The sequence below is a fragment of the Scylla paramamosain genome, chromosome 2 (assembly GCF_035594125.1).
Source record: "Scylla paramamosain isolate STU-SP2022 chromosome 2, ASM3559412v1, whole genome shotgun sequence".
Lineage (NCBI taxonomy): Eukaryota > Metazoa > Arthropoda > Malacostraca > Decapoda > Portunidae > Scylla > Scylla paramamosain.
This window is the reverse complement of record NC_087152.1, coordinates 26099787-26113991: the sequence shown is the minus strand read 5'-3', so window position 1 is coordinate 26113991 and position 14205 is coordinate 26099787. Positions and strand designations below refer to the sequence as shown.

General features: G+C 38.2%; 1 protein-coding gene across 5 annotated transcripts in view; it reads left to right on the top strand.

The window, feature by feature from the left end:
* The window catches only part of LOC135112227 (fibrocystin-L-like), a 42954-nt gene extending 30244 nt beyond the window's left edge, over window positions 1-12710 (top strand). For 3 of the 5 annotated variants that reach the window (XM_064026499.1, XM_064026490.1, XM_064026480.1), the window contains 4 exons: window positions 2180-2589; window positions 2757-2909; window positions 3469-3572; window positions 4429-4603. In XM_064026499.1, the coding sequence (XP_063882569.1) occupies window positions 2180-2344 (165 nt within the window). In that variant the 3' untranslated portion in view covers window positions 2345-2589; window positions 2757-2909; window positions 3469-3572; window positions 4429-4603. Of the gene's footprint in view, window positions 1-2179; window positions 2590-2756; window positions 2910-3468; window positions 3573-4428; window positions 4610-5473; window positions 5571-5914; window positions 6021-6171; window positions 6522-10492 lie in introns of those variants that run through there. The other 2 variants (XM_064026511.1, XM_064026506.1) reach the window with 2 other exon arrangements.
* Window positions 12711-14205: the final 1495 nt, after the last annotated feature.

Genomic DNA, 14205 nt, shown 5'->3' with positions numbered 1-14205 from the left:
TCCTTCTTCTTGTCTTTTTAACCATTAATATATGGTGATTGTCCATGAATGACTGTATCGTGGGACGGTGATCATTCTGGAAATCATGAGAAATCATGATTTTTCATGCCACACGTTTGTATTTTCCTCCTGCTTACTCAAATTGGAAGGCTGTTGTAAGTATCTAGCAACTCTCTCCACTAGCTGAGTTGCCACGGTGACTATTTCAGTTTGGTCTCACTAAGCTTTTTTTTTCCTCCTAGAGATAACATCTGGTAACTCCCATGACACTGAGGTTGGAACACACCCACTGAGTGAAGGGAGCAATGTGGATAGTGACCTAAACATGTCATCTGGGGGTGATGCAGATATTACTGATGAGAGTGAAGACAGTTTATGTTTACAGTAAAATCCCTCTCATCTGGCATTCAAGTATCCGGCAGCTTCAAGTATCTGGCACATTTTTCCCCGAGCCTTAAAATCAATAAAAAATCAATGTGTACTCATAAAATCGATTGAAATTCCCACGCGAGGCATACTTTGTCCCCTCGCCACCAGAGCGCACTGCTTCGCGCCACCCACGGCCCACTGCACTGTGTTTATTCAGTGACTTAGTCCCGCATGTGCACTGTTTATCGCCTGACACCTTCATCATGCCTAAAGTTGTAGAAAAGAGTAAGCGTGTTGTGCTCACACTTAAGCAGCTGATCAGATCAGCTGCTGATTAAGATCAGCTGATCTTTGTTATGGTAAGATGCGTGAGTGTAGGGTGATGATTGTGGATATAATTTCACTTCTATTCAAGTATCCGGCAATATTCAAGTATCCGGCATGTCGGTGGTCCCGTTGATGCCAGATAAGAGGGATTTTACTGCACTAGCCAAGTAAAAAAAAATTACAAGCTACCTTTGTGTATGAGAGAGAGAGAGAGAGAGAGAGAGAGAGAGAGAGAGAGAGAGAGAGAGAGAGGGATGGGTTGGAGGAAAAGGGGAGGGCTTATCAAGTGATGTTTGACATGACAAGCCTAGTCTCTGTACACCTTATAGCTGAGAATTCCAATTGCACGTGCGCACACACGTGTGTGTGTGTGCGTGTGATAAGACCCTCTTGTATCACTCACGCTATTTATTTGAAATTGGAGATGGAGGAAGGGTAAAAAGGCACCACTTCCCTCCTCTGACAGTCACAGTGGACCTCTGTGGCCACCTCTCAAACTTCCATCTCTCTCTCTCTCTCTCTCTCTCTCTCTCTCTCTCTCTCTCTCTCTCTCTCTCTCTCTCTCTCTCTCTCTCTCTCTCTCTCTCTCTCTCTCTCTCTCTCATTGGAAGTACAATTTTTCAACCCAAATGAAATGCCCAAAAGGAGAGAGAGAGAGAGAGAGAGAGAGAGAGAGAGAGAGAGAGAGAGAGAGAGAGAGAGAGAGAGAGAGAGAGAATTTGCGCAATGTTATCGCACTTCAAGTTATTTCTGCTCGGCGGGTTACACTGTGCGTCAGGGAAGGAACTTTTGATATGCTTTAACTCTACTTTCAAGGGTAATAGTGTGATGGAAAGTACATCATTGTATTCAGAATTACAAAGAGAAATTAAGTTTTAAAATAAAATTATCTTCTGTCATTTTCTAAGTTTGCCATATTTACCCAGAGATGGAGATGGAAATTAACTTAAGGGGTTAAAGTTTCTATACAACTTGCTTCTATTGAACATGCAATGTGATATTAAAGGAAAGAAAACAGAAGGTAAAACAGGTCAATAAAAGAGATAAAAGATAGGAAAAAAGTGCCTTATTTTGTTTTTTGATCTTCAGGTGTTTTTTTCTATACAACTTAAAGTTTCTATACAACTTGCTTCTATTGAACATGCAATGTGATATTAAAGGAAAGAAAACAGAAGGTAAAACAGGTCAATAAAAGAGATAAAAGATAGGAAAAAAGTGCCTTATTTTGTTTTTTGATCTTCAGGTGTTTTTTTCCCACAAATGATGGTTACACCTCTCTTCTACACTGCAGATCAATAGTTACACCTTTCTCTTCTTCTATAGAGCAAATAGTCTTCCAGCATGACCTCACCAACAAGCAGTTTAACCCTTCCCTGCAAAGAATAACACCTGTACACAGCTTCCTCCTCCACATTATACAATACCTAGCCAGCTTCTCTCTCAGTCTATCCATCTACCATCCATCCCACATGGGTTGGACCAGATGAAGCTCCACACACTCACATGCCCTGCCAACCACTGGTGGAAAGAGACAGTCTTGTGGACCACCTTATTACATCCCAGGAGCTTCAGCATAGCACAGCTGGCCATGTACATCCATAGCAAGGCCTGGCAGCATACATTGGATAAGTACTTTAGAATCATGTAATAATAAAACCAAAAAACTTTTGTAGGAGTTAAAAACAAGTATTGCTGTTTTCATTCTGTTCATTAATGCCCACAGCTGGACGCACCACTGTGAGGATCTGGTGGAGGCAATGGTCAGTTCGGAAAGATCCATTTACAAGACAGGAGACACATTGCTGGTGAAGAGTGTGAGTCTCCCAAAGCCTGCAGGAGTGACTGATGATGTGTATGTTGATGAGGTGGCCTTCCTCACCACCCCAACTTCTGGTAAGTGTGAGGGAATCCATACATCTGCTGTCCATACTCTCTAATAGTAAAACACACACACACACACACACACACACACACACACACACACACACACACACACACACACACACACACACACACACACACACACACACTAACCCTTACTGCCTCCTCCCCTGCCACAGTGACACAGATGTACCCGCCCGCCCTCAAGCAGAAGGGAATCCTTATTGAGGATGTGGCAGTCAAGAAGATGACAGAGAATGGGTACTCCCTGGAATTCCAGACCACAAACTGCAAGACTGGAATGTCCCTCCTTGGGGTCCTGCAGGTGGAAGGTAAAAATAATGAAGAAGGTGAAATGTTTATCCTGTTTTGTCCTCCATATTTTTTTTTTTTTTTTTTTGCCCGTCACTCTGTTTCCTCTTCTTATCTGCTTTTTTTTTTCCATGGAGTTTGTGGTATTTTTACTTTTTTTTATTTTAATTTATTTATCTTTTTTTACTTTGTTTAGTAGTGTCATGATGCTGGATGTGTGTTATTGGATCATGAGATGAGAGAGAGAGAGAGAGAGAGAGAGAGAGAGAGAGAGAGAGAGAGAGAGAGAGAGAGAGAGAATCATAAGAAAAAGATGCCTTATCATCCACATTTACATTCAACAATAAAGGAAAACAATGCAGCTTAATATATTTTCCTCTTAGTCTTAGGTAACCCATTGACAAGTCTTTGGGGACTGACACCTTTAGTGGGCCCTTTTCATTTGTGTTCCATCATATTGTTGCCTTAAACAAAGCCACCCACATACTAAAAGAAGCAAAAACGACAAAACTTAATACACACTGCCATAAAACCCACAGCATTAATCAGTACTTTTCCCACTCTCTCTCCCTCTATCAGGTCCTCCAGCAAGCTTTGACACTCAGGTGACAGTCACACGCTCCTCTCAGACTGCCACGGGTCCCCTCGCTGGGACCTCGGAATTCAGGGGCAGGTTGTAAAAGGTTTGTTGGGAGACTGAACTATGGATGTCACTGGCCAGTGTTCCTATATGTCTTGCTGTCTTATCTTATTTTCATTTTAACAGGCTGCAGTGGAGGTTTCCTCAGGCTTTTAAGAATGCCAGTGGTAGTTTAAAAGGCTCTAGTGGAAGTCATTTAATTTTTCAAGGGTGGTCAGTGGTAGTTTGAAAGGCTTTAGTGGAAGTTATTTAGTTTTTCAAGGGTGAAGTGAGAGTTTAAAAGGCTGTAGTGGGAGTTATTTAGGTTTTCAAGAGTGAAGTGGTAATTTTTAAAAGGCTCTAGTGTAACTTTTTTTTTTTTTTTCAACGGTGAAGTGGGAGTTTAAAAGGCTTTACTGAAAGTTATTTAGGTTTTTCAAGAGTGTTTTATAATTCTGGTGCAAGCTTAAGAAGGACAGTAGTAGTTTAACAGGCTGCTGTGGAGGTTATTTGGTTTTCAAGGTGTTTTATGATGCTGATGATAGTTTAAGAGGGGTAGTGGTAGTTTAGTGAAGTTTTCAGAGATATTTTTCATGACTAGTGACAGTTTCATAAGAATTCTGCACTTTTAACAAGCTGAATTTTGGAGATTTTCAGCTGTTTTTCATAATGTTAATAATGGTTAAGGAAAGATTCTGCATCGCTCACTCACTCACTCACCCACTCATTCATTCAGTCACTTATTCACTCACTCACTCACTCATTCACTCACTCACTCATTCAATCACTTATCCACTCAGTCAGTCAGTCAGTTACTCACTCAGTCAGTCAGTCAGTCAGTCAGTCAGTCAGTCAGTCAGTCAGTCAGTCAGTCAGTCAGTCAGTCACTCACTCACTCACTCATTCACTCATTTTGGCAGACATTCCAGCAGGTGTTGACCCAAAGGTCCTGGAGGGCATTCTGGAAAGTGCCCTGGGAACTGATCTCACAGTCCAGTACTCCGGCTCCTGCAAGAACTACCACTACTACATTGAGTGGGAGGAAGATCCCGGCAGAAAGGAGCTGGTGGAGATACACACAGATAACCTGATGTTTGATGGGTGAGGGATTGGAAGTATTTGTTGCTCTCTCTTCTGTTTATTCCCATATTTATTTAGAGTTAGTTGTGAAAAACCTGTATTCTTTGGTGGCAGAGTTACGAGATTTGTCTCTTCTGTGTGGAATAATTTTCTCTCAGCCTTGGCATATGTATGTATGTATGTATGTATGTATTTTTAGCTATCTTCTTTCTTTACACTGTCATATTTATTTAACCTATTCCATGGTATCTGTTTGACCTAATCCTTTCTTCTTTGTAGGGTCATTTTCCTTACTGTATCCTATCCTATCTTTTTGACTTACTTGCTTCATTATTCGGGTATTTTCTTTATGCAATCTCTATTTAACTTAACTGTCTCTCATTTGTTGGGTTATTTCCTTTGTCCTATCTATATGTTATGGAGGGAAACAGCCTTGGCATATGTATGTATGTATTTATGTATGTATGTATGTATGTATGTATGTATGTATGTATGTATGTATGTATTTTTAGCTATCTTCTTTCTTTACCCTGTCTTATTTATTTAACCTATCTATCTGCTTTTTCTACCATTTTTGTTATTCTGTTATTGCCCATCTGTTAGGTTAGGTTAGTCCATTTGTTCAAGTTAGGCTAGATTTGTTCACATGTTAGGTTAGGTTAGTCCATTTGTTTAAGTTAGGTTAGGCTAGTCCATATGTTTAAGTTAGGTTAAATTAGTCTGTTTGTTTAGGTTAGGTTAGTCCATTTGAGTTAGGTTAGGCTAGTCCATATGTTTAAGTTAGGTTAGGTTAGCCCATTTGTTTAAGTTAGGTTAGGTTAGTCCATTTGTTTAAGTTAGGTTAGGTTAGTCCATTTGTTTAAGTTACCCATTGCTCCTTCACAGAACTCTAAAAACCAAGATCATTCGTGACTCAGCTGGAGTCCTTTGGCACAGCCCTCTTGAGACAGACTTTGTGACCACTCATAGGGACTCTCCTCATGTAAGTCCTTGCTGATTGGCAGAGAGAGAGAGAGAGAGAGAGAAAGAGAGAGAGAGAGAGAGAAAGAGAGAGAGAGAGAATATAGGCATGGATCACTAATGATAATGATATTTTTACTGCAAGAGGGACATTGACCAAGGGCAACTAAAAAGAAAAAAAAAGCTCAGTGAGTGCCAGTAACCTACAGGAAAGTAAAAAAGGATCATCCAAAACTGGAGGATAAGTGTCTTCAAACCTCCCTCTTGAAAGAGTTGAAGTCACAGGAAGAGGGAAATACAGAAGCAGGCAGGGAGTTCCAGATGATGAGGATAACTAATAACATGATCTTGCCTCATTGCTATCAGGTGACAGTACAAGTGAATGGTTACTTTGGTGCATGTCTTGGTGCCTGTGCCTTCACCTACGATGATGCCACCACTCCCATGCTGACTGGCGTCTCCGGCACTGCAGGTGAGCCGTCGGTCTGTCTGTTTGTCTGATTAGTCTTGTAGCTCTGCCTCTTCCCTGGCTTGCCTTCATCAGGTAAGGGCCCATGGCATTCACTCACCCTCACCTTCACCATCTAATTTAACTCATTCCAAACTTGTATTTTTCCTGACAGGCGAGGGGCTGCAGCACACCCTCACCCTGAGTGGCACGGCCATCACTGCCACCCAGCTCACCTGCACTGTAGCACTGTGGGGCGGCTTGCATTCAGTGGCACTCAGCATGCAGCCGGCTGGCTCGGCACTGCTCCCCTCCCCCATCATCTACATGGTGCCAGTCACCGTGGTTGCACTCAGCATCATGGAGGGCAGCACTGGTGGACAGTATCCTCTCACTGTGACTGGCACTGGCTTCCCAGACAGTGATGGGTGGGAGGCTGGCAGTGCCATTATGACTCTGGGTGGCAAGAAGTGTGTGGTTATCTCTGGTGGACCCACAAAGGTCACCTGCACAGTGCCTGCTGGTGTGAGTATAAAGTGTGTGTGTGTGTATTTACCTAGTTATGCTTTATGGGAAAAGAGTTATGCTTGTGCTGTCCCATCTCCATATCTTTTAATATCCAACTTAGCCTTGAATCCATGTATACTTTCTTCATTTACTATCTCCTCATCCCGACTGTTCCATACATCAATACAATGGGTACTTTTTGGCGTCTCTTCTACAAGCACTCCTCTTCAGCCTCTTTCCATGTCCTCTAGTGTCCCGTGTATCCCAGACCATTAAGTTGCTCCGGTCCACCTCCTCTACTCCCTTATATGCTTTATATATCGCAATCATGTCTTCCCTTTCTCTCCTCTTTTCCAACGTTTGTAGATGTATCCTTTCCAGTCTGTCTTCATATGACAAGTCTCTGATACTTGGTACCATCTTCGTAGCTGCTCTCTGAACTCTCTCCAACTTACTTTTATCCTTTTTCTTGTATGGCGACCACACTACTGCTGCATATTCTAGTCTGGGTCTTATCAGCGACACGATCATCTTCCTGACCATCTCTTCATCCATATATGCAAAGGCCTGCCTTATTCTTCTCAACAAGTTATAGGTTACTCCTGTAATTTTGCTAATGTGTCTCTCCAGGGTCAGGTTCCCAGTCACTGTAACACCGAGATCCTTTTCCTCTTCTGCTCCACTCAACCTTACACCATTCAACACATAATTTCCTTTTACTCTTCTTGTACTTTTTCCAAATTCTATTACTTTACACTTCTTTAAATTAAATTCCATTTCCCATCTATAACTCCACTCTGATATCTTGTTCAGGTCTTCTTGTAACGTTCCACAGTCCTCTGCACTCTCAACTTTCTTCAGCAACTTTGCATCATCCGCAAAAAGGCTCATGTAGCTTTTCACCTTCTCCGTCATATCATTTATATAGACTGCAAACATGATTGGTGCAAGTATTGAGCCTTGGGGTACTCCACTTATGACTTCCCTCCATGATGATTTTTTATCTTTTACCAAGGTTCTCATTTCTCTGTTTGTCAAGAAATTTTCCATCCATCTCAGCAAGCCCCCCCCTTAGCCCACCATTATGCTTCAACTTCCACAACAATTTTCTGTGTGGCACTTTATCAAAGGCTGCCTTCAGGTCTAAATAAACACAATCAGCCCATCCATCTCTTTCTTGCATTATATCTACCACTCTAGAATAAAAACTCAGTAAGTTTGTAACACACGATCTCCCTCTCCTAAATCCAAATTGTTGCTTTAATATCACTTCATTTCCTTCTAGATACTGCATCCATTTATCCTTCACCAATCTTTCACACATTTTGCACACCACACTTGTTAGAGACACAGGTCTATAGATTAAGGGGTCCTCTTTACTACCACCTTTGTAGATTGGCACTATGTTAGCTCTCTTCCATTCAATTGGGACTCTACTTTCAATTAGGGAGCTTTCTATAATATTATGTATTACCCATGTCAACTGCTGATTGCACTCTTTTAGTATCCATCCTGACACTCCATCAGGTCCAGGGGCCTTCCTAATGTCTAGTTCCTCCATCTGTTTCTGGACATCCTCTTCAGTCACTTGGATTTCCCCCAGACCCATTTCCTCACTCATCTCACTCTGGTACACAAATGTTTTCTCTTTTGTGAATACTGATTGAAAACTCCTGTTCATTATCTCTGCCAATTCAGCCGGATCCTCACACATTTGACCATTCACCTTCAATCTGCTTATTCCTTCTCTATTTTTCATTTTGCTGTTCACATATCTGAAGAACAGTTTTGGTTTCTCTTTGCATTTGTCCATAACATCTTTCTCATAATTTTTCCTTTCTTCTCTAATAACCTTTACATATTCATTTCTTGTGGTTGTGTAGTTTTGCCACAGCTCTTGCTTTTTTTTTCCTCCGCCATCTATTCCATGCCGTTTCCCTCTCCTCCCTAGCTATTTCACATCTTCTATTATACCAGTCATTGTTATATCTTCTCTTTGTCTCTACTTTTGGTACATATCTTTTCACTCCCTCTTCATAAATATTGATGAAAGCTTCCCACTTCTTTTGCACATTACTTGCTGTGATAAGTGTACTTCAGTCCCCTTCACCAAAGCATCTCCTCATTTGTTCAAAATTTTACTTACCATAATTAAATCTTTCACTTTTATAATCTTCACATCTACTCTCCTCTCTTTTTTTCTTTAATACAAAACCTTATCATGACATGGTCGCTTTTTCCTAGTGGACAACTATAGTTCATGTCTTCTATAATATCTGTTTCTTTTGATAATACCAAATTGATGGCTTCTCTGCTCCTCTGTATCTAGTGTTTTCCTCAACCCACTGTGTCATAATATTGTTCATTGCCAGTTTCAGAACCTTATCTTCCCATGAGTCTTCTCCTCCTCTTGTGTTCCACTCCTCCCAATTTATCTCTACAATTAAAATCTCCCATTTTAACAATTTTGTTGTTTTCTTTAATTTTCTTTACAAGCCATTCTTTTGTCTCACTCAGCAACTGTTCATGCTCTTGTCTATTCCAGGTCTTTGTTTTTGGTGGGACATACACCACTGTGACATTGTATTCCTCCTCTTCCATTTATTAGTTGTAAGTTTAGGCCTTCCACCAAGCCTTCTGCCTTTTCCACTCTCCATCCTGATACCCTTTTTAACAAGCATCATCACCCCACCTCCTCCTTTTCCACATCTGTTTCTTATCCACATATTGTACTTCCTCCTCCTAAATTTGATGTCTCTGAATCTCTTAGTTTAGTTTCTACCATTGCCATGATGTCTGGTTCATTTGCTTTCATAAATTCAATCACTTCATCCATCACTGAAACTAAACCATCCACATTACGCTCGTTTGCGACAACAACGTCATAACTAAAAAAAATGGATTTTCGAGTTATCTATATAGACATATTCATCTTGAAACGCAGATTTTTTGGCAAAAGTGTCATAATTGTAGTTAAAAAATTGACCGCTAGAGGCGCTAAATGTCATAACGACATAACATAATATGTACCAACTTCTTTGCGTGAAGACCGTTACATGTCAGTTGTGCTGTGACCATCGTTGGGGTAACTACACTCACGCTGTCATTTAGAGTGTCATATTTTGATTTAGAACTATGTTAGTACAAAATGTAAGTACTGAACTTATGAATTATGTTTCATGCAATAATGTGTTATTTTGATGTAATACGTTTTGTCTGCGAACATAGAGCTCTATGTTTTACGTCATTATTCAAAATGTGTCATTATTGGTAAAAACAAACATCTATGTTTTACGTCCTAATTCAAAATGTGTCATTATTGGAAAAAAACCTTGTGAATAATAGGTGTTGTATTTGAGTTATGACAGTATTGTTGCAAACATTACCTCGTATTACAGCAGCACATTTTTGTTTAACTTAAATTATGTCATTGTTATTTGAAAATCTTGCGAAAAACTTAAAAAAGTTAGTGTATTATTTACATTGGTGACATTGTTGCAACAAAACATTGTATTCATAAATATCATATTTTTTTCAGATTAAATAGGTACCATGTCATGTAGAGGAAAACTTATGCTAGAATTAGCATTAAAGGCTAAGGAAAATAGTGAAGAAAACCCTGAGGAAAATAGTACAGGTATATACTGTCATAACCTTGATTATATTTCTATATAATTTGCTTTAAGGTGGGAGGTAAGCCTATTTTTTTTATTATTGAGCCAATTTTGATGAAAACTATTTTAACAATCAAAACTTTCGGAGGAGTAAGGCTTTGAAGTTTAAAGATCCAACTTTTTAAAAATGCAAAATAAAGTAAAATTTTCAGATTTTTTGGTTCTTGTTGTTAAAAATTTGGACCCCCATCTGAGGAATTTATAGTTCACCCCCAAACTAAAAAAAAATTACACATGCTGTCTTACATACCATAGAGCGTTTTTAACACAAAAAACAAAAATCACATTTTAGACCCATTTCTTTGTACTTTGTAGGATGTGAACTTCCTGTTGACCCTCAAATCAATGATGACCATCTGCTGCCATCAGCAAGCATTATGGGTGCAAGCTCTGCTTCAAATAACAGGAAGTCTTCTTCTAGTAGTGACTCGTCCTCTAGTAGTGACTCGTCTACTAGCAGTGAATCATCTTCTAGCAGTGACTCAGAAACTGAAGATATTGACACAGATGATTCCGTGAAAGATAAGGACTATATCCCAAGCAAAGAGGAAGAAGAGAGTTTTAACCTTGAAGAGAAGGACGCAGTTGATAAAATTCCTGTACTAGTTAGTCCGCAAAAGGGACATAAACGTAAACAGCACCTGAGTCAATGGAAGAAACATAAAGCGAAAAAATTAAGGAACTCTGGAAAGGCTTATATAAGCAAAAATAAGAAAATAAGACCAGAAAGGAAAATGAAACTGCCATGTGGAAATAAATGTCGAATTAAATGTTCAGAACAGATAAATGAAGAAGAAAGTCAAAAACTCTTTGACTCTTATTGGGCATTAGGAGACATTGCTCAACAGTGGCAGTTCATTTCAAACTGCATTAAAACTGTTAGATCTAAATACAAGTATGTTCATGAGGGAGGCAACCGTCAACCTAGGAACAATAACAGTTCCTTTCACTTCATGGTTGGTCAGAATGAAATTCGTGTTTGCAAACTTTTTTTCAAGAACACACTTGATATCAATGACCGGCCAATAAGAACAGCTTTAGCAAAGCAAAGCAGAGTTGCTAATGTTCTTATGGAACCTGATAAGAGAGGCCAACATGGTAATCAAGTAACTGTTGATCCTGAAATTAGGAAAGGCGTCAAGGCACATATTGAGTCTATCCCTCAGATAGAGAGTCACTAAACGAGAGCTACATCAAGTAGGACATTCATATGCGGCTCTAAAACAATTGCAGAAATTCACCGCGATTATGTTGAGAAGTCCAAACAACAAAAGGTACCTTATGCCAATTACACTCTGTTTTATCGCATTTTTACCACAGAGTATAATATTTCTTTTTTTGTTCCTAAAAAGGACCAATGCGATGTTTGTTCATCTTATCTTAATGCGGAGAATGAAGAGAAAGAGCGCCTTCAAGGAAGCTATGAAAATCACCACAAAGAAAAAGACATGTCAAGAAATGAAAAACATAAAGATAAAACTGAGAGTGATGCAGTTGTTGCTGTTTATGACCTTCAGGCTGTAATGCAGATACCAAAAGGGGACATTTCAGTTTTTTATTACAAGTCAAAGCTGAATGTTTTAAATTTTACTATTTACAATGCTAAAACAAACTCATGTAATTGCTATGTCTGGAATGAAACTAATGGCCAACGTGGGGTTAATGAAATTGGGACCTGTGTTCTCGATTACATTAAAACCTTGTGTGAGGCAGGAGAAACTGACATGATTTTTTACTCAGATAACTGTTCTGGCCAACAGAAAAATAAGTTCATGATGGCACTTTACCTTTATGCAGTAAACAACTTACCAAATATAACTTCAATAACACACAAGTTTCTAATAAAAGGGCATACCCAAAATGAGGGTGACTCTGCCCATTCCCTAATTGAAAGAGAAGTAAAGAGAATTTTAAAAAGTGGACCCATTTATGTGCCGGAAACTTACGTAACGGCAATTCGAACTGCTAGAAAGAAAGGACAGCCTTTTGTAGTAAAAGAGCTTTGTTACAAAGATTTCTTGAACATCAAGTCTCTAGCTACTGAAATGGGACCTATCAATTGCAAGACTCTTCAACTCTCTGATGTTAAAGTAATGAAATTTGAAAAGCAGTCACCACTGTCAGTTTTTTGTAAACATTCCTATGGTTCAGACTATAAGGAGCTTAAAATTTTGAAAAACTCAAATAAAGCTACCTCCATTAATGACTTATTGCCATGTTACTCCAGCAAACTTACATTGCCTGCTAACAAGAAAAAAGACTTGATGGACCTTTGTAATAAAAATCTGATTCCACGATGCCATCATAAATTTTATGAAGACCTGTAAATGAAATCAATCTTAATGAAATGAGTTAAAATACAAATTTAGTATGCCTATTACGATATTAAGTTTTGTTGTATGCTAATTCATTAGGTACATATTATTTGAATGGAATATTAAATAGATGTTTATTTTATAATGTTTTTTTTATTATACAGTCCATCTTTCATTTATTTGAAAATTTTTGAGTTGTCTAATTCCTTAGGCATATTTGAAAGAAATAATTAGGAAGAATCTATTAGGTTCATAAGGATTTTTTTATTTGAAAAAAATGATAATTAGGAAGAATCTATTATGTTCATGAGGATATATATATATATATATATATATATATATATATATATATATATATATATATATATATATATATATATATATATATATATATATATTTGAAAAAAATATATAATTAGGAGGAATCTATTATGTTATAACAATGTTTTTTTTAATATCTTTTTGTGTTACAGTCAATATCTTTCATTTATTAGGAAGTATCTATCATTTTCATAATAAGAAAATGTATTATCATCAATCTTGTCAAAGTCATAAGCAATGAACAATACATAGTTAAGTAACACATTGGTGATTATTTTCCTTTCAATAATGGCACAAAACAAAATAGCACATGAGAGGTCTACTATTTTTTTATGAAGAACGTCATATTAAAAAAAAGCATTATAAAAGTTTAAATAAAGGTTTGATTAGTGAAGATATAATTATTTCAATTTCTATAAACTTTAAAGGACTATTTGATGTTTCAAAAAATGTTCCAGCTATGGTCTTTTGGGACTATTCACAATATTGAGAGTGTTTTCATTCTTTAAAATGGCTCTCGTGAAAAATTGCTATTTTTGAGTTATGACGACGTTGTCGCAAACGAGCGATTAGTGTATGCCACTGTCCATGTCCCTCCCTCTCTTAGAGCTGTGCCTCTGCACCCTTCACTCTTCACATGTACCACTTCCTCAACCTTAGGTCCATTACTCTCCAGAAGAAAGTTCCTTTTCCTCTTGTGTTCTCTGTTCATTCCTTTCTTTTGCTTCACTTCTCAATTCATTAAGTTTCTTACTTTCTTCCTCATTCATTTCTCTTCTAATCCAGGCTTATTTAAACTTGTTACTTTTGGCTAGCTTCCACGCATTTGCCAATGTTTCTTCAGCTGTTGTTTGGGATTTTAGTTTGATTTTCAATGGTCTACTTTTTCCTTGATCATATTTACCAATCCTGTACACCTCTATTTCATCTTCCAGCTTTGTATCCCCTTCGTTTATCACACTCAGTACTAATCGAGCTGTTTTTCTTTGTTCTGCTTCTCTTTTATACCAATTTTTTTTATCTCACTTTCTTCCAGGCCAAAGATCATTACACTCTTCTTTTTATCTACAGTGTCTCTTACCAGGTTTTCCTTTTCCTTTATTACCTTTATAAACTCTCTTGTCAAGCGTTCTTTACTTCTCTGGTCCTTCACTATTTCTCTATAACTCACTTTTTTCTCCAACTGTGTGTGTGTGTGTGTGTGTGTCAGTGTGTGTGTGTGTGTGTGTGTGTGTGTGTGTGTGTTTGTTCTTATGTAATTTTATTTTTAAAGAATTTAGTGAAATTTGTAATGTCTTATCTTTTAAAGTTAATTTGTCATATTTATCTTTAAAGCTATGAATGCTTTGTGTGTGTATGTGTGTGTGTTTGTGTGTGTGTGTGTGTGTGTGT